At 37.6% G+C, this 23,862-nt stretch overlaps 3 protein-coding genes across 3 annotated transcripts; 1 reads left to right on the top strand and 2 right to left on the bottom strand.

The window, feature by feature from the left end:
• Positions 1–115: 115 nt before the first annotated feature.
• On the bottom strand, positions 116–12,132 carry MONOS_652 (putative Ribonuclease 2-5A). The gene is made up of 10 exons (XM_067876759.1): positions 12,019–12,132; positions 11,889–11,969; positions 11,168–11,847; positions 10,658–10,915; positions 10,403–10,500; positions 9,416–10,182; positions 9,217–9,333; positions 8,692–8,876; positions 8,273–8,595; positions 116–8,207 (listed from the first exon to the last, which is right to left on the bottom strand). The coding sequence occupies exons 1-10, from the start codon at positions 12,113–12,115 to the stop codon at positions 581–583; spliced, it is 10,233 nt and encodes a 3,410-aa protein (XP_067734497.1). The 5' UTR covers positions 12,116–12,132; the 3' UTR covers positions 116–580.
• A 411-nt stretch (positions 12,133–12,543) lies between these two features.
• On the top strand, positions 12,544–13,814 carry MONOS_654 (putative SWI/SNF related-matrix-associated actin-dependent regulator of chromatin subfamily C; the record flags this gene model as incomplete). Its single annotated transcript, XM_067876777.1, has 5 exons — positions 12,544–12,613; positions 12,672–12,795; positions 12,856–12,969; positions 13,064–13,194; positions 13,273–13,814. The coding sequence occupies 5 exons, from the start codon at positions 12,544–12,546 to the stop codon at positions 13,812–13,814; spliced, it is 981 nt and encodes a 326-aa protein (XP_067734496.1).
• Positions 13,815–14,551: 737 nt separating this feature from the next.
• MONOS_655 (putative Protein tyrosine and serine/threonine kinase) lies at positions 14,552–22,347 on the bottom strand (the record flags this gene model as incomplete). Its single annotated transcript, XM_067876788.1, has 1 exon — positions 14,552–22,347. The coding sequence occupies exon 1, from the start codon at positions 22,343–22,345 to the stop codon at positions 14,552–14,554; it is 7,794 nt and encodes a 2,597-aa protein (XP_067734495.1). The 5' UTR covers positions 22,346–22,347.
• Between the last annotated feature and the right edge of the window lie 1,515 nt (positions 22,348–23,862).

Below are 23,862 nucleotides of genomic sequence, written 5' to 3'. Positions count from 1 at the left end.
AATAAAAGTCTTATTTAAGAATAAAAATTAATTTTTGTTTTTCAATTTTTTTTGAATAATCACATTGACATTAGTTTGAAATAAGGTTTGTTTTTCCCAATAAATAAACTTTGGATATAGTGAAAGCAAATCTATTTGTTTCTTAATTGAAAATTGAATGAAAATGAAAAACTTTTTCAAACAAAAACAAAACTTGAGATATTTCTAACAGAAAATTAAGCAATGCTCAGAACACACATCCATCGCGCAACCGGATGGAGGAGTTTTCAAGAGATGAGCCACATTTTGGCTTTAATAAAATATAAGTTATGTATAAAAATAACAATAAAAGATAAATTCACAAAGGAAGAGTGAACAAAATAGACATTCAATTCAAAGAAAAATGAGTCAAAAGCCCTCAAACACAAAAGTAACAAATCACAACAAACACTAAAAAGAGCAAACAGACAAAACACATTGCAACTACTCAAGCAAATTATGAAAAAAAAGAAAAACATTAAAGAAAACACATTAAAAAAAGCATTAACTATTTCATATTCAAAGAAAAATCTAAAAAAGCAGTAATGAATGAAAGAGACTATCAAAAATAATCAGAAAATTGAGGATCATTCACAATGAAAGGTCTGACACTTCTGTATAAAGCTGACAGCAACTCCGGGAAATTCATCAAAAAGTAGTTGAGGAAAGGCCCCGGAGGAGGAGGCAGAATGCTCTTGGCCTGCTGAGACAGAGCAGGGTATCTGCGTTTGTTCTCGCAGATGAACGACAGAAGATGGATGACTGATGTTGTGCTGTACTTTCTGCTCTTTGCTCCTTCTTCAAACAGAATCTGGTGAATGTGCTTATCCCACTCAGCAGGCTGGCCAATCACCACCCCACTTTCAGCATCGACCGCGAGGCAGATCGGCGAATGCGCCTCTGAAGCAGCCAGAAGATCGCTCACGTCCAACAGAAACTGCAGGCGCTGTGGCTCAGACCAGAAGAAAGGATGAGACAGAACAGAAGAGATGGGGAGGCGTCTGGCTGGGGAGAGTGTGACCATTTGAGAGAGGAGCTGCCGGGCAAGTGGATCAGACACGGATGAGAGGGAATACACAGGAGTGGAGGCAGCAGATGTGGAAGTGGCAGAAAGAGAAGAAGAAGAGGAGGAGGAGGAAGATGAGGAAGAAGATTGAAGAGAAGAACGAAGCAAAAACTGTGTAACACGTAGCATCGAACGCTGCATATGCTCAATCTTCACCACTTCCTGTTTTTCTGGTGATAGAGACGAAGCAACTGAAGAAGAGGAGGAGGAGGAGGATGAAGAGGAAGAAGGAGTGGAAGTTGAATTATTTGAAGCTGAATTAGACGATGACGAAGAAGATGATGAAGAAGCAGCAGTGCTTGATGACTTTGTGTATGTGAATCTTGCTCTTGCCTTTGCCTTGTTAGATAGAACAGGCTGCTGAGACTGAAACATCGAGAACGAACTCGATGCCTCCTCTGCAGCGCTTGCAGCTGAAGACAGATGAAGCTGAAGAGGAGTCTGGTGCCCTGTGAGAACAGCATAGAAAAGCGTGCCCAGAGAAAAGATGTCACTCGACGGATGAGCCGGCGGAAGAAGCACAGAAACACCTTCTCCTTCGTCCATCGCAGCGAGCTTCCTGCGCCATTCGACTGCTTCTTTTGATGACAGCTGCGAGGCAGACGGCATCTTCGCTAGTTGTTGTGGTGGAATGACAGGAATCTGGTCATATCGAATGGAAGTTCCATTGTTTGCATTCTCAGATGAAGATTCAGTAGAAGACGAAGATTGCATATGAATGAATGACATGCTCGCATTCAGTAGAAGCTCAGGAGCACACCACAGCCAATGCTCTTTGTCTATCGCCTTCAGCGGAATTCGCCTGCTTTCTCCGAATTGTGAATCATTCAGTTTCAGATTTGCTCCAGAAAATGACGAAGAAAGAGAAACATTTGACATTTCTTCCGCTTCTCTGATTTTCTCCTCCAAAATTTGTTGTATACTCACATCGCAGTTGTCAATGCTTGTTGAATCATTCTCTTCGCTCTGCCTCTTCCCCACGTGCTGTGCAAGCAGCAGATCAACAATCTGAGGAGTGCCAAACTGGCTGAGTGTAACTGAATGTGGATGCAAAGAGCACAAAATGAGCGACTGACGATGCAAATGCCCCACTCCTTCTGCAATCTCCTTCAGAAGACTGCGCAGAGGAGGTGAGACAAATGTGGCTTCTTCTTTCAATTTGGCTGCAGAAACATTCAAAAGAGAAGAAGAATACAACACTTGTGACAAGTAGCGATACAATGCAACTGAATTGCTCTTGTTGATGATTCGCCTGACACCCACAGAATGTCCTAACATTTCTTCTTTTGTCTGCTGCGATGGAACAAGAGAAAGCAGAAGTGATTGTTGGGCTGATGACACAGAAGCCTCCGAATTCTGTTGAGAAGACACGTTTTGTGTGGCTGTTGTAGAAGTATTGCGAGAACGAGGAACGAAAGGAGCAGATTTGACAGACAGATGAGCCATGACTGAATTAGAAGTAGCATTAACATCAGAGCATGTGTCACTGCCTTGTTTGAGGAGACTGTAGTAATATTCAGGAGAGCGAGGCTCGAGGAATGGAATGAGCTGTTTGATGGCTGGTGGAGAAGGATTAGGAAAAGCGGAAGAACAAGAGGGAATCATGTCTTCTGATGAAAGAGCACAGAAATTGATTGGATGGCCAGAAAACTGGTAGAAAGGAGCAGATGGACAAGAAGACAGAGACTGCTGTTGCGATGAGACAGACGATGACATTGAAGCATTTTGTGTGAAAACAGAGGCTGAGGATGTGTTTGATTCTGCATTCAATTGAGAAGACACCATCTGTTCATTCTGTTTTATTTCTTGTTGATGCTGTTTCTGTGATTGCGTATCTTTGTGTGATTGAGAATGCGATTGGCTGCTTGGCTTTCTTACGATTCTGTTCAGCTGCTGCATTCTCTTCTTCCTCAAATACAACACATCACTCAGCCAGATGTTCCCACTCTGCAGAACAAGAGTGGCTGACTTGTCTGTCTTGTCAATGCGAACAAGAGATGCAATGTTTGGATGAGGATCGAGGGCAAACATCGTCTCTGCTTCTTCTTCAACAAGAGATTGCAACGAAGATGGGAATGATTTCAGTAAAATGCTCCTTCCATTCAGTGTGGACTCTCTCCACACCATCAACTGCGCAGGAGATGAAACAGAGGCTGCTTCTGCTGCTGCTGATGATATTGATTGATTGCTCATTGATGAAGTCATCGATACCGGTTTTATTGGATCCAAAGTTGATTGTATTTGTGCTTGTGTTAAAGAATTTCCACTGTTTGTCAAACCAACTGGCTCATTCAACTCAGATTGTATCATTGTTGGCTCTGTATTCTTGTCATTTATTGCTTCCAGTGATGAAGTTGAAGTTGAGACAGACAAAGAAGCAGTAGAAGAAGGAAACAGATTGGAACAAGGCAAATCACGTTGTGAAGGCAAACTGCGAGAAATAATGATTGGAGATGTTGTGTGTGAGACATATGTGACACTGGGCTTTAAGTCTGTCTGAATGCTTTTCTCTTCCATCTTCGCATTTTCTGTCATCACTTCCTGTGCTTTTGTGATGATCAGATACGCTTCTGAAGACGAATTCTCAATTCCTTCTTCATTTTTGACTGGTTTCAATTCATTTGCCTCTGATTCTTCTTCTTCTTCCTTCAATTCGTTTTTGATATCTTTCCTGACAGCTTCCAATATTTTGTATGGCTTCATTTCTTCTGTCCCTTTCTCCCTTCCCACTTTCTCCAAGCTTCCTCTTCTTCCTTTCCCCTCTTTGCCCTGATCAAATGCAACAGACGTGAAAGAAGGCATCGATTCTGCTCTTCCTCTCTCCATCTTATCAGAATCATCTGCTTCTTCTTTCTTCTTCTTCTTCTTCACAATCAGAGGAGCAAATGTGAATAGAGGTGAATCAGATTTCTTGTAGCATTTCTTTCCTTCTTCTTCTCTTTCTTTTCTTTCAATCACTTCTTTTGATTCAGACTCAACATTTAGTTCGGATTCTCCTTTGAAACAAGATTGAACAGGAGATGATTGCACAACATTTTCATTTTTATCCAACTCTCTTTTCTGTTTTGTGGTGGATGCACAACATTCATCAATTTGAACAGAAATGGAAGGATTTGGCACAAGTGGAGACAAAGAAGAGATAGAAGACAAGAAAGAGGAAGCAGGTGGTGGAGAAAGAGATACAGAAACAGAGTCAGATGATGGAGTAGAAACAGATGCAGACGAAGGAGATGAATCTGAGAGAGAAGAAGAAGAAGAAGAAGAAGAAGAAGAAGAAGACGATGATGATGAAGAGGAGGAAGAAGAAGAAGGCATTGTCTTCACCTCAGACAAAGGTGAAGTTACAGGCATCAGAGAAGAAGGATTAGGAGTAATTAAAGAGGCAGATGAAGAATAAGTAGAATAAGCAGAAGAAGAAGAAGAAGAATAAGACGATGAAGAAGAAGAAGATGAAGAGATAGGAACAGAAACAGACACAGGAGAACACAAACAAGAAGGCAGTGTGGGCGACAGCGCAGGCAGAGAGAAGCGAGTGAGCTGAGAATTGAACTGCATCTTCGGAGTTGGGTCAGCATAAAGTGCATTTTGTGTGTTTGTGTTCTTCTCCTTCTCACACACCACAACTGTCTCCTGCTCCCCGTCTGTCTCGCTGTACTCAAACTGCTCGTTGGGTGTGTCTGTCAGGCGATTCTCACTTCTTCTCCGGCTGCTTTTGCTGAATGTGCCTCGCTGTGATGCTGCATTTGATGAGAAGAAGGCAGAAGGCAGATAGACAAGAGGGAGATGGGCAACACAGAAGTTGTAGAGGGATATTCCGAAGGAGATGATCATCGCAGCCACTCTTCTGAACAAAAGAAGAGCAGAAATGACAGTCGATGATGGAACATAGACAGCATCCTGTGAAGAGACACCAGATGAAACAGAAGTGAATGGAGGAGCAGAAGAAGAAGAAGAAGAAGAAGAAGATGGATTTGATGATGATAACATCATATTCTGAGGCATAACTCCATCAGTGAATGAAGGCAATATGCTCATCTCATTTGCTGTTTTGTTCTTGTTCCTCTTCGTCTGTGCATAATGAATAGCACCCAGCACAGCAGCAGAGAAGATAGGGATGAGGGTGACTGGATGGGACATCACAGAAATCAGACGAGAAATGACTCCCTTTGAGCGGATTGACTGCTGCTCCATGATGTCTTCTAAGAGAGAGACATACGCACTGAATGGAATGGCTGGGCCACTCAGCTCAAAGAGAGGGCGACAATAGAGTGGAGATGATGATGATGGAGCAGAAGTTGAAGAAGGGGTAGAAGAAGAGGACGAAGCAGATGATGATGAAGAAGAGGAAGTAGAAGAAGATAAGGAAGAAGAAGAAGAAGAAGAAGACTGTGAAGACAGAATAGAACTCTGAGCATGCTGCCCATCTCCCCCTGATCCTCCACTCAATGCCCCCTGTTGCATCACACTTCCCTTCGATGAGTCATTCAGTCCCAGTGCAGCAGACAAGCCTGTCGCAGCCGCTGTTCCACTCAGAATTTCAGGCAGAGCAGCGACGCCTCTGTTGTTGGTGGTCAAAATGAAAGGGAGATTGAGCCAGAGTTCTAAGCAAGTTGTTGAATCTGGCTTGAGGCACTCCTTCAGCATCACTTTCTTCGTCTGCTGCATCGCTGCCGAGCTCATAAACATCCTGTGCCTCTCGTCCCTCTCTGCTTTCAGCAGCGCCATCTTCTCACGTTCACTCAGCGTGGTATTCCCATTGCTCTTCCTCACAGCCACTTTCCTGTCTGTTTGGAGGAGTCGGATGCTCTCGTCGTTCAGAGGGAGTTCAATGAAAGTGGAGAGCTGAGACTGGGCAAGAGCATCTTTGCCTGTCTGCTGCTCTTTCTGCGGGTGGAGAAGAGAAGAAGGAGAAGGTTTGACATCAGAGAGAGACAAAGTATCAGAGGAGGAGGAGGAAGAAGAAGAAGAAGATGATGATGATGATGATGAAGACGAATGCGAAGAAATTCCTTGTTCACCCAACGCACTTTGTTCTTCTGTTGATGTCACTTCAGTTGCATCTGCCATTGAGTCAGATGCTCTGCTTTGTCCTTTTCCATCTCCTTTACCATCATCTGAACGAATATCTCTTTTCTTCATCAGATCAGAATATTCTCGCTTGCTTGAGAGAGAAGAAGAGAAAGGGGCGAATGAGTGGAAGGGAGAAAAGGCATCTGTTGGCAGCCCCATCGAAAGGAGACGAAATGACAGGGAACGTTTGAGAACACCACTCTGAATGCTCTGCATGGATATGACAGCAGAACGATAGGAAGAAGAATAGGAAGAGAAAGAAGAAGAAGAGGAGGAGGAAGAGGAATATGGACAAGAAGAAGAAGAAGAAGATAAAGAAGAAGAAGATGATGATGAAGACTTCAAATGAAGAATGTCAATAAAATCTTGTGGAAGATGCTGATGAATTGTAAGTGATTCATCCGGAATAAGCTCATCTGCTGCAAAGAAAGAAGAAGTGTTTGAGTTCTGTCTACCAAAAGAAGAAGAAGATGATGGTGAAGACGATGAAGAAACACTTGATGCTGTATCATTTGAATCAAAAATTGGATTATTCAATGAAAAATGTTTGTTTTTGCTGTTAAAAATAGGAAGGCAGATTGTGTGAGATGAGGTGGCAGGTGGAGGTGCAATGGATGTGAGAGAAAGAAGAGAAGAAGAAGACGATTGTTTGGATGATGATGATGATGAGGAGGAGGAGGAGGAAGAGGAGGAAGAGGAAGGAGAAGAAGGAGAAGAGATAGAAGAAGGAGAAGACGATGTGACAGAAGGAGAAGAAGAAGAGTCTCTCTGGTTGAAAGAGGAGGCAGTTGGGTGTTCAGTTGAAGGAGAGAAGGGAAGAATAGATGAATGTGTGTCTGATGATGGAATGAGTGTGGTGCGAGTAGAAGAAGATGAGGATAAAGAGGAAGATGAGGACGATTGAGATGACAATGGAGAAGAAGAAGATGATGAAGAGGATGAAGATTGTGATAAAGATATGGAAGAAGAAGATGATGACGTTGATGATGATGACGATAAAGAAGAAGAAGAAGAAGAGCTTGCCAGAGCAGCAGGAGCTGTTTGTGAAGTGGAAGATGTTTGTGGAGTGCTTGCTGCAATTGCCTGAGCAATGAGTGTTTCATCTACGTTGTGTGTGTATCCATTCGATGAGCAGAATGCTGCCGGCGACGAAACAGAAAAGAAAGACGGCAGAACAGCCAGATGAATCAAGTAGTCGTCTTCTTTGTTGGGGACTGCCTCTTTCTGCAGAGTGAACAGCCTGTCGTGCTCACCCTCTGTTTTGGGGGTGGCTGTGATGAGAATGGGAATGTGCTGCTCATTTTGTGGAGTGGCATCAGAAGACAGCTGATAGAAAGGGAACACTTCGAATGGATCAGCCACTCCTTTCTTGCTCTTCTGTGTCTTTTTGTGCTTAGCATTTGCTGCTTCGCGTGTGAGTGCCATGTAATGTGCTGATTTCTTTCCGAGCTGAGCGCTGATGGAATGTGATGGAACAGCCGGAGAGGGCAGAAAACAGCTCCATTCAATCACATGCTGGCTGGTACGCACTGTCGTGTTGGGCTTCAACAGAAGTGCAACAACCGGTGGATCAGCAGACGAGGAGGAGGAGGAAGAGGAAGAGGAGGAAGACGAAGACGAAGATGAGAACGAAGAAGAAGAAGAGGGGGAAGAAGAAGCGTTCTTGTCGAATGAAGAATCCTCCACAGATGTTTGCGATGTTGATGAAATAAAAGTGGAAGAAGAGGGCAAAGATGGATCAACAACACAACCAGGCAAAGACGTCACATTTTTCGTAACATGTGTTGTGTTGACGATCACATTGCGATACACAACCGTTCCATTGAACGTTAGCAATGTTGTCGGAAATTCCTCAATAATCACTTCTGTCTCGATGGTTGTGTTCTGAAGCTCTAACACAGGCTCAGTACTTTTTTTATTCATTTTATCATTCCTAATATTTGATGAAGGCATGCAAGGCTTTGTCATTGATTTCCTAGTTATATGTGCTGTTTTCTTAGCATCTTTTGGAGAATGATACGTTCCAATGAATTCGCTAACTGAAGCACTCCATCTGAAAAAATTTTTGTTGTAACATTAAAATTATTGCTGAAAAAATAATAAATATTAAAAGCAAACTGTATAAAATCTGTTGATAAATGAGTCGCAGTTAACGTGTATGTAACTCTTCCAACATGTACACCCTGTTGAATTTTTGTATTTGCTTGAATATCGGTTGAAGAAGGATATAAAAACATTGTTTCCAATTGTTCCGCTGTTGATGCGGATGCTTTCCCGTCCTTTTCGTTGTCTTTCGAATGGCAATTTGTACTTATTTTCATTGTTTCTCCAGTTCTCTCATTCAAATACCACCTGGTTGTCTTTGATGTTATTTCATACAATATTCCATTTTGTACAAATGGACAAGCTGCTATAAAATCATCTAAAGCATATGGCAATTTCTAATTTGCAAAATATCGGTATAAAAAATAAAAATTGCAAAAATCAAAATTTGTATAAAATTATTTTTTACAATATTCAAAAATAAAGTAACATACAGTGACTTTTCCATTATTCCCAATCATAAAGAATTCTCCATTTTCATTAACTTGAAGAGAGTGATCGCCTTCAACATGAACGAGTGGACCACCTGTATCAAACGTCCACTCCGTATGGCCATTTGCTTCATCAAGGGAATGAATCATTCCATCCAAAGTTCCAACAATTACGCTGCATTGTATAGCTAAAAGGATATGCAATACAATGCAAATATGTATCATAACTGTGAACCTCTTTTTTGCAGTATGATCATTACCCTTTACTACAAATATAAATTTCGATCAAATCACAATTATCCTTTCTAAAAAATATAAAAATATTTATTTACGCTAATTGAAGGGTTGACTTCTTATAAAATTCATGTAAATTGTTGTTATAATTTCTTTTGCTTACAAAAACCGAATAAAATAATTTTTGTAAAACATTTAAAAAGCAAAAAAAAAAAAAATGATAATGTTCGATACAATAATATAACTATTCCATTTTCCCTTCATTATCACTTTCAATTGTAGTTTTTTCAACACTTATTGTAGGAATTGTTTCGTGTTTTTGATCTTCTATCTTGGATGGAATGGTTTTATGTATTGGAATATCTGGCCATGGAGCAGAATAGATTGGCATAAGAGATGGAATTATACTTCCTATAAATACCAATAATTCGAATAAGAAACAGAATAAAATGGATTAAATTGTATTTCAACAAAAACAAAGATTATAAAATACCTGGACTTTTGAAATGATTACTGGATTTTGGTGTGCTGGAAGTTGGATTTGATGAAGGTGAGGTTGAAGAAGAAGAAGAAGATGATGATGATGACGATGACGATGACGATGGAAGAAAATCTCCAAAATGGATCTGTGGAATAAGATCATTCATATCAGGCACATTGAAGCAGGTGAGAATTTGAGGGATTCTCATTTCATTTTCTGTCGAATCAGTTTTTCTCATCTTTATCTCCTTCTCTCCCTTTTCTTCTTCTTTGCTTTCTTCTTTCTCGTCTTTCTCATCTTTCTTCTCCATCACTTCCTCTTTCTCTTTTTCCTTTGCCTCATCCCCTTCTTTTCTTTCTTCTTCTTTTTTCACTTTTTCCTCTGTCGTTTGGCTGTTTGATAAATGGCTTGCTGATGTAGGCTCTTCAACCTCAAAGCTTCTATTTTCTTTCAATTTCTTGTCATATTTCATTCTTTCAGGCGAGCGAAGATGATAATTAAACACCCACTTCCCTCTTTTTGCCCCCGATTGTCCTTTTTCTTTGCTGCTGCTCTGTTTTTTCTTTGCCATTTTCCCTTCTTCTTTATCTTCTTTTTCTTCTTTTTCTTTGCTCAACTCATTTTCCTCCTCAAAATGAAAGAATCTTTGCATCCAAAATGTCTTCTTTTTCATCCTCTCTTTTTCTGCCTTCTCAAATTTGCTGTCAACTTTCTTCTTTTCTCTTTGCGCAGCCGCCAAATCGTGTGACCGCAGAGCAGAAACAACATCTTTCCAGACTCTGCCAATTTGAAGAGAAAAAGGGTAGATAAATCACGAAAAGAAAAGGAAAAAGAAAAATGAAAATTGAAGCAACATCAAAGGAAATAAATGAAGGAAAGAGGGAAATGAGAGGATAAAATAAATGAAAAGAGAAGATTCACAATCTGATGGCGATAAGCTTTTCCAAAATTTTTTGAAATGAAATGAATTGTTCAGCTTTTTTGCTGCTCTATACAAACCTTCTTCCTTCGAATGGCTGAAGCTTTTCGAGTGGAACAATCATTTTTGTTGAGAGGCGCGCTTTTTGTGCATCAAATATGCAGACTTTAGAGCCATTCTTTGCAATTGGCAGATTTGATAATAGAAAAAATAGCACAAAACAATATCAAAATAAATAAATAAATAAATTTTTTGATTCAAAATTACAGAAGCAAAACAGAATGAGTAAAAGATTCAATAAACAGAACATATAAATATAAATAAAGAAGGCACACTCCAAAATGAGGTTTGTCTCTGTGGTCGATGATGTCAAAGTGTGAGTGCCAATTGCCATGAAAAGAGACAAAATACTTGCTTCCTTCTGAGGCACCTTTCTTTTCTTTCTTCTCATCCTCTTTTGCTTCTTTCTTCTTCTTCTTCTTCTTCTTTTCTATTTCAGAGCTTTCTTCTTTCTTTTCTTTTCTTTCACGTTCATCGTCGGCTGCCGCAAAAACACCGCCTTCAATTTCATGGTAATCATTCCGGAACATTCTCTGATGAACAATAACAAATTATAACATTTGCATCAGATGGAGATAAAAATTGAAAAATGAATGCACAAATAAATAGTGAGACAATACTGAATCAAAAGGTATTTCAAAAAATACATTAAATAAATACAAAAAATAATAATAAAAAAATCTTAAAGCTCACGTCAAAAAAAATCAAAATAAAAAAATCACTTCGCATTATTGTCTTAATGAATCCATTCAAAATTGTTTAAAAAATTTTTTTCAAAGACAAACATGGGGTTTGAATATTATGTTAGCTGTGTACTGTGTCTGTGGCGAATGCACGATGCACATACCAACCAACTCCATTGCTAATCTTCCAATAAAAAGTCCTGATACACTCACTCCTGGATAGCTGAGGGTGTATTCTTCAAATTCTTCTTCTTCATTGTCACTGTTCTCAGATGTTTCAATATCATCATCCATTTGGCAAGTATTTAATGATTCCTCCTTTTTTTCGCAGATTCTGAGATCATGTTTATATGTATTTCGGGATAACTTTTTGCGTTTGGGTATTGTCAGCTTTGCTTCCCCTTGAAGATGTACGATCACAGAATTTCCCTTCAATGAAAATGAAATTGCAGTATCTCCTTCAAGTGTAATTCGATGTGTGGGATTCTCAAAATAAAATGTTGTCGTTGGAGGTTCCTCAACAACTTTTTCAGAAATAAACCATGTACGAGAGCCATCTTTATGCACCCAGAAACAACGAAATATTTCTCCAAGTGTTGGATTTAATGGACTTGCAATCACAGGAAATTGATTATGCAACCCTGACATGAACCCAACAGCAATATTCACAATTCTATCAATTGGATCTTCAATGTCCAGACAATTAAAAAAGTAATCGGAATATGCTAAAAAGTCACTAAAACTCTCTGTTAGCGACCATGGATGAAGAAGAAAAATTGGTACTGGAAGGAATATAGATTGAATCAATTAGAAAATTGTAAACTATCAAGCTTTGAAAGATCAGCTCCACGTAAAATTTCTTTCATCATTTCGATGAGGATGTTGACCTGCGGTGGAGACCATTCTGATCATATTATTGTAAAAAATTAGACAACCAAAAAATATAATGAAACCTTCTTTTTGATCAAATTCAACGTTCTCTGATACATTCTCTAATAAAACAATTTTTCTTTGAGACTCTTCTAATTTATCAATGGAAATATCAGTCATTTCCGATGATGAAAAAAACTTATCAAATGACTTGATTTCACATTAGTTAATGCGATTTATTGTGGGAGATTGAAGTTGAAAAAAAAGATCATTCATGAAGAAGAGAAAGAATCTGTAATATCCTTTATATAACAGTATAACAACAACAACAAAATAAAATAAAATAAATAAAAAATAACTCATCTATTGATACTTTTAACAAAAAAACGAAAAAATTTTCTTTTCCAGGTGGAAGTTCAAACTTTTGAAGTAAGTTCTTATATTAAATCTTAAATTTTCTTCACAAAAAATAGATAACACATGGTAAAAATATGAAATTTTTAAAAACAAATCATTTTTTCTGTTAAACATTTTTCAATTGATCTTTCCATTTCAAATTTTAGATCGATGGATCGATCATTTTTAATTGTTATTTGCAACTGAGGTTTATGATTGATTCTAAAGATGAAACAACCTTCGTAGAAAAGGACTTCAAACATAGTCAATGTAAAAATATAAGTTTGCTACTTCTTTTTTTTGAGCATGAAGATGATATATTTATGTTTTTATAATTCAGATGAAAATGCAATGATATTTGGAAGTGCGGAATGGTTTTCTATGGAAAAAGTACATTACATTGAACAGATTGCATTTCCGGATATATTTTTGGATAAAAAAGAATGTGGAGAAAGAGAAGAAGAGTTTGTTGTTCTTGTTAGTATTTTTTGAATAAATTGAGATATTTTCAAAATTGTTTGTAGATACATTCGAATTCGTAATCATATGGTCGAATCATTTTATTCAAGACCGTATGTGTATTATTCATTGGCGACATTGCGAAGATCTTTTTGTTGTGATTTCTGCCTTGCTCTGAGGTTAGAATCCTTTATAGTGCGAAATAGTTTTAAAAAAACAAGAAACATATATATATATATATATATATATTCTTTCACTCCTTTTGTTTTTTAGGATTCATCGCTTTTTAGAGAAGTGGAAAATTATTAATGTTCAACAAAAAACAAACCAAAGCTTTGCGGGAAAAGATAAATTTATGGCGGAAGAGCAAGGAAAAAATGAGTCAAAGGAAAGCTCTTTATTGGGTTTGCTTTATAAGCGTGATACAAGTTTAGAATGCTTTAATATTTTCACTTTATGTAATTAAACACAAATTTTTTAAGATAAATACTACCATTTTTCATGCTTTGATCAAAGCATATTGTTTTTGAAAAACACCCTAAATGGCTTGCCCAGACCTATTCTGAAGGATATTTTCAAATCATGCATGGAAAAGTATAACCTTATGTCTGATCCATCTTGCTTTCCTGTTTTGAGCAGTACTTCAACAGAAAGAATCCAACAACAATTTTGCAGTTTGCCTTGCGTTGAACATACTTCTTGTTCTTCAAGAGATATGGCTGTCCTGCCAATGACAAAGACAGAGCCAATGAAGTCAGAGATCACAACAACGACACTGGAGATAAGTGACAAACCTAAAGAAGCACAATCAAAAAACGACAGTTCAAAAAATAAATTTGAAAATAGTCAAAGTGCAATATTTTTGTCAGTCGCAAAAGATATTTCAAATGCATTTATTGGAGAAATTCAGCTTCTTGCTGAAACTATCGAAGAACTTGACACAAGAAATAAATTACTTTTGGATAGCATCAAATCTGAATTCGCAATTGGATCCGAAAAGGTTATGATTCATGAAGATCCCTGAAGGTAATTAGACTTTCTGTTTAAAATTTAATTGTTTAGTTTTTAAATTTTAAATTTCGTTTTTTTTCTTTCTTTCTTTCTTTTTTTTTTTTTTTTTTGTAAACAATTTTACATTTTCAGTGAAAAAAATAATTTCATTTTCTTTCGATTAACCATTATTTGTCTTTTTGAACATATTTACAGTTTCTTTAAAACAATAAGTTTATGAATATGTAATTTGAAATTAAAGAGAAAGAAAGAGCAATTACCGGAGAAGCTTGAGGAATTTGTAAAAAGGTAAGGATCACTTTCTTTCAAAAGGAATCAAGATCGTTTGCAAAGAAACTCCTTCAATGCTCCTGGATTAGTCTTCTCGTCTCAAAGACAGAAGAGGAACGGAAAACATGCTTCAGTGAAATCATATGAAAGATGTAAAATTGAAAGAATGAATGAAATTATTAAACAATTGATTGCAGATGCGCAGAAGCAAAGCTCCACAAAATTCTGTTTTGATCCTTCTCCAGAAAAAATGGTGTTACAATTGAATGTGCCAAAGATTCGAACTTTGCAAATAGTATCAACAACAATTAAAGTTAAATCGCACAATTAGCGGAGGAGACAAAAAAGTTCTGGTAATTGAATATTTTATCAAAAACGAACGCAGAAGAATAAATAAGTTAAGAACAACTAAATTTGTAGCAAAAAAGAATAATTTTTCTCCTCGACTTTATAAATCGTCTTTATCTCTCCTATTTTGTGTTATCGTAATTTTGTTTTATCACTCGTGCTCGTAGAAGCAGATCTACTGTCCCTTGTTTGTTTGCCCTTTTCCTCTGATTCCTCACAGCATATCGCATCTGTCATCGTCATCACCTTCGCCTCAGCAGGAAACTGTCCAAAAAATGTTCGTTTCAGCTCTATCAGCGTGGGACGCCCCTCAGCCTTTGCCGAAAGACAGCTCTGCATCACTACAAACAGTCCCGATTCCTCTGCCAGTTCCAGCCTCGTCCTCTCCCCATTCACAATCTTCTGTGCAGCAATCTCTGCCTCATACTCTCCAAATGGGATCTGGAGTGTCACACACTCCCAAAGCATCATCCCGATCGAGAACACAACCGATTCCTTTGTTGCTCCCATCTTCTTGTTGATCAGCAGCTCTGGTGCCATCCATCGCAGACATTCCTTTTTGTAATCATCTTCATCCTCAAACGCTGACGAGGGCGGAGGCGAGTCTGTGAACCTCTCGCTCAGAACAGAGGCATTCGAGGAAGAAGAAACAATGGTCATTGAAGACAAGGAAGATGAATCGGAATCGTCAGATGAAAGGAAATCTGAGTGCATCGCAATGCAGATCACCATATGCTCCGAGAACAACACAATGTGAGGACTGAGGCTGGCAAGTGAAGAAAGAGGATTTTCCATATCATCAAATGAGTGGAGTGCAAGATTAGCCACCCAGAACAGGATTTGGGCAGCTGTCATTTCTCTCTCCTGGAGAGTGCCTATTGCCATCTCCTTCTTCTCATTCTTTCCATGCAGGAGCATGAACAATGAATCCCTCAAATCCACAATCAGCTTCTCATAAGGTGATGAGCATGCCATCGCATCCACCAGATTCGACATCGACGAGGTGGTAGGACAAGCATCTTCCATGCGAACAAAAGTTGAATCTGAATCAGTTGAACATGTCGAAGATATTGATGGCGATGGTGTTCTCTTCCTTATCTCTTCTTCCTCATCTTTCTCCAATACCCAATCAGGGATTTTGTCTGAATCTCTTCCAAGGATGTATTCAGTTGATCCACATTCACTCAGCAAATGTTCTGATGACTCTGAATGTCCAAAGCTTTTCTCATAAACTCTCTTCTTAATCCTCTCATCGTTCTTCTTTTCGGCTTCTCTCTCTGCTCTCCTCCATTTTTCTTCAGGTAACATCTCCATCGTTACCATCTCAATCAGCTTCGGATCCTTTCTGATGTTGTCATTCACAATCTCTTCTAATTCTTCTGTTCTTCTCTTCTGTTTTCTCCATCTGACAATGAATATTATTGATACAATCAAAACAATCAAAAGAATAACTGCCATAATAATCACAATCAACAACAAATATGATTTTCCTTCTTTTCCACTTTCAACCACTTTTTCATTTCCAGTCTTTGGATCTGTTTTGTTCATCAGAATCTGCGGAAAAGTCTCTGCCGATTGTTTTCCAAACAGAATCGTCACTGACACCTCTGTTTCATCTGCAATTATAGTTATATTTTCTGAAGGGATTGTTCCAATCACTTCATCTTCAGACACAAAATCATCAATCTCAAACTGATATATCTCAACCAACTCCACATCCCCTATTTTATACACCAGTCTAAATGATAAATCACAAGGAAAAAGAAGAGATCCCTTGAATTTTATTGAAATATTGTTTCCATTTTCGATGAGAGATGCCTCTTCGAGCTTTGGAATAAAGAAAGGAGATGATCTTTCTCCCGCTATTGCCCCAAGGATGCATTCATCATTCAAAATCCAAAGAGAAGTATTCTTCTCTTGCCCATCTCCCCCTTTCAAGCTGGAAATGGTCAGTGAAGCAGAATCTGAGCAAATGACGTTTCGGCGAAGCGAAGGGTATTTTTCAATGAAAGGATTGTTGTTCAAAAACTCTCCTTTCTCGATCGTCATTTTGCCAGAAAAAATGGATAATCCACCTATTGAAGAATTCAATATTGTCACATCTTTCATCATCAATGAAGAATTATTAGAATGGACAAGCGATCCACTCCATTCACATATTTCTTTAAAATCTTTATTTCTTTCTCTTTCGCTTTCTTTTGTAAGAATTCCTTCAAGCTCACACATGTGCATGGAAACGTCAGTCATGTTGTCAAATTCCATGATGCGTCCTTTGTCAGACACGGAATAACAGTTTGAACAAGTGCAATTAGAAAGCATTATTTGAGCAGAAGTTGAAGAAGCAGAAAAAACAGAAGCTCCTTCTGAGTTCCTCGAACAGTTGTTGAATGATGAATCAACAAGAGAGAATGTTCCTGAAGTTGAATCGTTAATTGAAAGGACGCAGCCTTTAAACAATTTCACTCCATCTGCAGATACTCCATTGAATACAACTTCTTTGCAGTTTGTAATAACAAACACATTTGCCATTGCTTCAATATTTTCGAGTTTCAAGTTTGTCAGAGAAATCTCATCTCCACTTAGCAAAAATGAAGGCTTCTTGAATGAAAGCATAATTATTGAGCAGTTATCAATTTGAAGAATTCCATTTTCGACGCTAAACAAGGTTGAATTGAGAACAACAGTTTCAATGTAATTTGACTCCCCAACAAAAGAAAAATAAACAAACAAAAGAGATAATTGGCCATTTGCTTCATGAATGATTGAACTGCCCAAATACGAAAACAACTGGCCAATGTTGAATTTCACACTCTCAATTCGAACTTTCTCTGTGGTTGTGATAAGACTTCCCTCATTGATTATTGTTGAATTTAGATACACCAAAGCGGATGAAGGAGATTGCAGTGAACGAATAATCACATCATGAACATCACATTTCTCAACGATGCCTGTTTCCTCTAAGATCAACAGCTGTGAGAATAACGATGGAATGACGTGCAGAACACCATCATTCAATGAGTTGCATGGCATGCTGAACTCACCACATTGCTTGCTGTCTGAATGATTCTCTGCAACAGAAGACACAAATATTGTCTCGCTCTGGTATTTCACAACCCTTAATAAAAGATCTTCTTCCCCCACAAACGAATCTGTTGTGCAGCCCCACATCGCCAGCTCTTTCACAAATGGCAATCTGAAATCCAACAAGAATTGCTCATCAACAATTTGTGTTTCAATCGAATGGCATTTCACATACACATCTCTCCCTCTGAATGCAGAGTTGTCTCTGAATGTGATGTTCGACAGAACAAAATTCAGAGGCTGCTCAGCTGTCGAGGCGCATTCCAGAAACAGCCAGCCACCTCTTCCCGTGGTGGAGCAGAAGCACTCAGAAATCGTGCAAAAAGAGCAGTCAAAGCTTCCTCCCTCATTCAACATACAAAACATCCCTCCTCCTTTTCCACACTTCGTTCCTCCGCATCTCTTCATCGTTGTGTTTCGAATTCCCATTTTCAAAGGCTTGTCATCGTTGTTTCGAATGATGGGAATATCATCTGTTGTATTCTGGGCAACTTCTTCGAATATACTCCACTCAATAATAATATCTTGTTCATCTTCTTTTTTTTCTCTATTCTCTCTAATTGGGTTCTTTGCAACGTTCAACCAGCTTGCCCCTTCCAGCTCAATATTTTTCATCGTTAGATTATAAATGTTCAAAATCGTTGTTGATAACACAGAAATAACATCATGTGAAAAGCCGAGTGATTGCATTGTCACCAATTCCAACACCACTGAACCTCCATCTGCTTTGATTAGCCCATGATTCATAATCTCTTCCACACCATTTTCTTCATTTTTTGTGAATGAGCAGTCTTTCACAGTTAACAATCCCTCGCTTGAGTCAATATACAACAAAACATTGACTCCTCTTGTGAAGTATGATGGCATTACAAAGTTTACCAGCTCGAAATGCGTGATTCCCTGAATCTTCATTGCTGCGCCTATTTCTCCTTCAAGCGATGAAACACACTCCAGTGAGCACACGTCGTTATCTTCCGATTTTATCATCACCCCACCGAGATTGATACTCTTTTGAAGAATTCCTTTTCCATTGATCTTGATATTCCTTTCGTTTCCTTCAGGCAATCTCGTTAATGAATGATCGATTGACAGGCAAGGATAATCTGAAAGTCCACAAATGCACACATCTTTTCCATCACCCCCAACAACTATCTCTGAGCCAAATCTTCGCCAGAAATAGATCAGTGGAATGGCATTTGCCCTATCACTTCCATCAAATCCTCTCATTGAATTCAATGAAATGTCATTTAAATGCTCAGATACAAATGGAAGTGAGGTGTTTGTGATGCTCTTTGTCAAGTTGAATGACTCAACAAAAAGATCATTTCCATATTTCGCAACATTTGGCTTGTCTGCATCAAAAACAGGGGACGAGATCACAAACGAAGAATCGCCATCGATTAACTTCAGCGCCAGCCCTCCCCCAACCCCATTCTTCTCTTCTCCCGCTGGAGCTGTGCATCCTGTGAATGTGCATGAAATAATATTCATTTGAATGATTCCCTTCAACTGGGAATTGATAGCCCCTCCTCCGCTTTCATCAGCAAGCACACAACAATCATCAAAAGTGCACTCTTCAATATTTATTTCACCATTTGAATTTTCATCATTGCTGTTGTCTATGCTCACACAGCCTCCACTTCCATCTTCTCTTTCTATTTTTGTGAAATTGCTTTTCGTCATTTTCAGCCACTGAGTGCTCGCTAACTCCTCCTTTGAATCACTTCCAGACAATGAGATCAATGGATTTTCATTCACAGTGATAGATGAAGCAGAAAATTTGTCGATTATCAGGATTCCTGATTCAACTGATAGGAATAGAAATGTCAATTCTGACAATGGATTTTGAAGAGAAAGCGAACATTGAGAAATGACCACTGATAATGAAGACAAAATAAAAGTGGAGTGAAGAGGAAGGGAAGATGGGAGAGAGAAGATGAGTTTTGATAATTCTGTTTCAGTACTTGCTGAAATCATCGCTGAATTGGATGTTGAACTTGCATCAGAGACTGTCCAGCCACTGATTTCATCGCTTCCTCGGATGCTGTGCTTCTGATCAGCAAAGGCCAATTCATCGCTCATCAAAATCATTCCATTTACGATGACTTTCTTTGGTCCTATTTGACGAGTGACTGAATGCTTCATTGTCAAACATGGGAATTGGACAATTCCACAATGTGAGTGATTGGACGCCTCAGTATTACTCACATATATTTCTTCCGGTGTGGGAAGGAGATAGATGCACAAAGGGATGGCCACAGTCGTATTTCCATTGTTATATCCTCTCACCTTGTCAAAAGAATCCAATGAATCTGTCACACATGTGATGTTTTCTGATTTTGCTGTTTCTTCCAGATTGGGTGAAATAACAAAAATATCTCTTCCCCATTTGGCTGTATTTGTCCCAAAGGAAGAGGAGATCAGGAAATTGGGGTTTGCATTCAATAGCTGGAGAAGGATTCCTCCCCCAAGACCATTGGATGCTGAGCAATAGCACTCATCAAACGATCCGCCTTTCACTTTCACTTCATTTTCATTCCCTGCACATAACATCATTGATCCTCCATTCTCTGAGCCTGTGCTCCCACAACCAGAAAATGAACATGAATTCAGCTTAATGTTAATCTTATCGTTGGAAAATGAGATCACTGCTGCTCCGTTGGTTGCTCTTTCAATCCCATCAAAGGTACATTCTGATAGTGTCAATGAAATCTCATTTGTCGAAGAAAGTGAAAACAACGAAACAGTGGAGATAGTCTTTGCCCAGTTCACATTTTCCATCTGCAACATCCCACTCTGAACATTTATAAGCTCAGTGGTGAACGCTGTTTCTGTTGATCGTCCGCTCCCAAAAGATATGTTCAGTCTGCTGACCCTCATTCCTCCTGCTCCACTTATCTCAAACAGCCTTGACCCACGGTTATTCGGATGAGCCGAGTCATGCACAAGGGCAAGATCTCTTACAGTCAACTTTCCCTTTGAGACTGAAAACAGAGATAAATCTGATTCTTCAAATTCTGTTTGGATTGTTGCAGTAAAATCACATTGACCGTATATTGTGAAAGTATTTACACCGCAATCCACACTTTTCGTCTCTGTAATCATTCCTGTCAGTACCTCAATATCCTTTACAAATTCTGGAATAAGTTGAGTCATACAATGACTGATGGTTCTGCACGGATGACTTTCGTTGATTCCACATGCAAACGTGTCTTTGGCACATGTTTTTGTTTCAGTCGAAGAAACAAATCTCACACTTCCATAATCATTTCGAAGCCATTCGCTTTTGTCTATTGTTTCCATAGTACTATTACAGACTCGAATATCATTTGCTCTGGTTGAACAACAACTCAAATCAATTGAATTACTTTTTTGTTCATTAAGAAGAACATCACATCCCCTAGAAGCAACATTTTCGTGGAAAAAGCAAAAGAACAAAATGCATTCAGTTTGCTGAGTGTAAACATATAGGCAAATCCCTCCTCCTCCATCTCTTGCAAAATTCTTAACAAATAAACAATTTGTAATTAATGGCAAAACTGACATTCTCCAAATATGAAATCCTCCACCATATGGGGAATTATCATTTGAAGTCGAGCAATTAACTATTGAACAATCTTTGATTATATCATTTCCTGTTATTGTTGTCTTTCGATCGATTGACATTCCTCCTCCATCATTCCCAGTGAAGCAACTTTCAATTGAATCGTTCGAAAAAACATATGTGGTCTGAGGATATGTTAAGCAAACAGCCCCTCCGGCTTCATCATAATTTCCGTCTGGTGCTTTACAGAGTTGAAAAGTTGAATCTGTAATGAAGATATTAGAAATAGTACCGGCATAGATAGCTCCTCCCCTTCCATGCTCTGCAATATCACTTTGAAAGAAGCAATTTGAAAGATTGAGCATTGACGCGCTGTTGCCTGTAATTGAAATGGCTCCTCCATGAGATGTTGAGTTGCAATCAATCCATTCTGAATTGCTTAAAGATATTGAGTCTGATGTGTTCATCCTGCTTTGGCTTGTATATCCATCATTGTGATACCTGTTACCGATTACAGATGTATTTTTGCAATGAAAACGAGCAGCGCCTTTCAGACCAAAAATAACCGTGCCAAAAAAAGCTTTTTCTGTTGAAATCAACTGGCAGTTTTCAATGGAGCTTTCCTTTATCTTTCTTTCAACAGAATGGGAGTAAAATTTTCGTGCGAGTTTACCTTCTCGTGTGATGTTGCACATGATCGAATTTTTGATGTTGCAAGAATGAGCATCAACTGCACAAACCATCCCACTTCCTCTGAATCTCAAATCACAAAACGCGCAATTATCAATCTTGATAGCAGAAAACTTCCCTTTCACAAAGCAGATGTATTGAACGAATTCAGACTTGGATTTTTCTCTGAGTGAAAAATTATTAAAACTGAGTGTCGATTCATGATTGTCAAAAGAAACTGGAGAATTCGCTGATCTCATCAAAACGCTTGAGAAAATGGTCACAAAAGAGCTTCTATCAATTGTGAAAAGATTATGAAAAGATGAATGTTCAAAAAATATTCCAATAAGAGAAATTGTTGCATTCTTCATCTTCCATTTACCTGCTATAGCTGATTCACAACTTGAAAGAGGATTTATTTGTTGAATACATATTTTCCTCCAACAACCTTTATTATCAAATGGAACTAATGTTTCTTTATTTTCTGTAGTTTCCTGTTTTAGAGAAGGCTTGAAGTTGAAGTATTTTTGGGAAATTATTTTCAAGCTGTGTTCTTCAAGTGATTCATCTTCCTTGCAAAACCATGTTATCTTATTTCTGCAAATACAATAAAAAACAAAGAAAGCCATCATCAGAATCATCTTTTTTTTTATATTGGATGAATATTTACTTGAAAGAAAAAATAAAAAAAGAATCTATTGTTTTGGATGTTAGCAAACCTGTTTTAAGGGTTCATCTGTTGACAAATGATGGATCAAAAAGTGGAAAGAGTGTATTAAATATATGAAATAAAAAGATTTGAAAATAGAACTTACTTTTGAGTTCAAAGAAATGATGAAATATTCAAAAATTCCATATTTTAATGATTATTTCGAATTCATTTTTAATAAAATGTTTTGGTCTTTTTTTCATGATGTGAATAGTAAAATATTTCGATTTTTCAACATTTTTTTCCATTAGGAATGTGTCTAAGTATTTTTTTTAATGTTCATTTAGAAAAATTTTCAGATGTGAAGGAAAAATGTATTTTTTCCTCAAGTTTTCATTCCAACTCACAAAATATGCTCAGAATGAAAACTTGTGCTTAATAATATTATTGTTTCCATCATGAAGAATTTCGATGAGTTGGAAAATTTTTTTGACGAAAATATCTTTTTTTTTTCATCTGAAAATTTGAAAAAGGAACTATGTTAAATATTACGGCAAGAACGTCATTCTTTTTGCAAATTCGCATTTGTTAAAATTTCTTATTGATATTAGCTTCACATAACTTATCATTTTTTGGGATTTTTTAATGAGAATTCATTTTGGAACAAATATTTTCTTTTCCTTCTTGTTCATTCTGTCTTTTCATAAAACATGGTGAATATTCAATTGACAGTGCAAAAAATCTATGGAAAAATGTAAAAATCACAATATAAGAATTTTTTCCCTTTGCTCCTTTTTAAAAAAAAAAACATATCACAAATAGGTATTTTGTCTTTCAGGAGGTTTTTTGACAATCTATTCTCTTTGAATTTATTCTTTTGGGAAATTTTTTAAAATGCAATATTTTTATATGGGTAATTCTTTTTGAAAAGTCTCAAATGTTTAATTTTCCGTTTCTTTGACATTTTGTGTTTAATAATGTTGGGGATAATGCGGACATTCAAGCTTTTTTTTTGAGCAAAAAATATTAACTTTGTTTTTCCGACAATTTTTCGAAACTTTCTCAGTTTCGAAAATAAAGAGGATTCTTGTTTCGAAAACAGGGAAAATTAATTGCGTTACATAATGTTTGATGATATCACACGTATTTAAAAAAATGAACCCATTTCATTCATATTTTTTGATCATTAAAAGTCATAAATAGTGCATAATTTTTCGATGAAAAAGCTTGAAGTTACATATGGGTAATTATTATTGAAATCATAACTTTTTTCGGTGTGTTTGTTTGAATGAAAATTCATTGTCATTTGCAAAATAATTTTCATTCAAGTTTTAAATGCTTATTTATCGTTTCAAAAGCATAATGTTAACTTGAAAAAAATAGAAGAGGCATCACAAAAAGCTCTGTCACTTTTCAGGGTTCATTAATAAAAATTCATAATAAAAATTCTTACCGAAAATTTTGACAGAAAATATGAGATTTCAAAAATAATCACCCATA

Source organism: Monocercomonoides exilis, assembly GCF_001643675.1.
Source record: "Monocercomonoides exilis strain PA203 chromosome Unknown scaffold5-2102611, whole genome shotgun sequence".
NCBI lineage: Eukaryota > Preaxostyla > Oxymonadida > Polymastigidae > Monocercomonoides > Monocercomonoides exilis.
This window is presented reverse-complemented; position numbering and strand designations above follow the sequence as displayed.

What these genes read in the sequence shown, in the direction of transcription:
- MONOS_652 (XM_067876759.1), bottom strand. Translation starts at nt 12,115, where the DNA reads ATGACTGATATTTCCATTGATAAATTAGAAGAGTCTCAAAGAAAAATT. An exon ending in TGAATTTGATCAAAAAGAAG is followed by an intron (nt 11,970 to 12,018) that starts GTTTCATTATAT and finishes TAATATGATCAG; the next exon opens with AATGGTCTCCACCGCAGGTC. An exon ending in CAGCCATTCGAAGGAAGAAG is followed by an intron (nt 10,183 to 10,402) that starts GTTTGTATAGAG and finishes TCAAATTGGCAG; the next exon opens with AGTCTGGAAAGATGTTGTTT.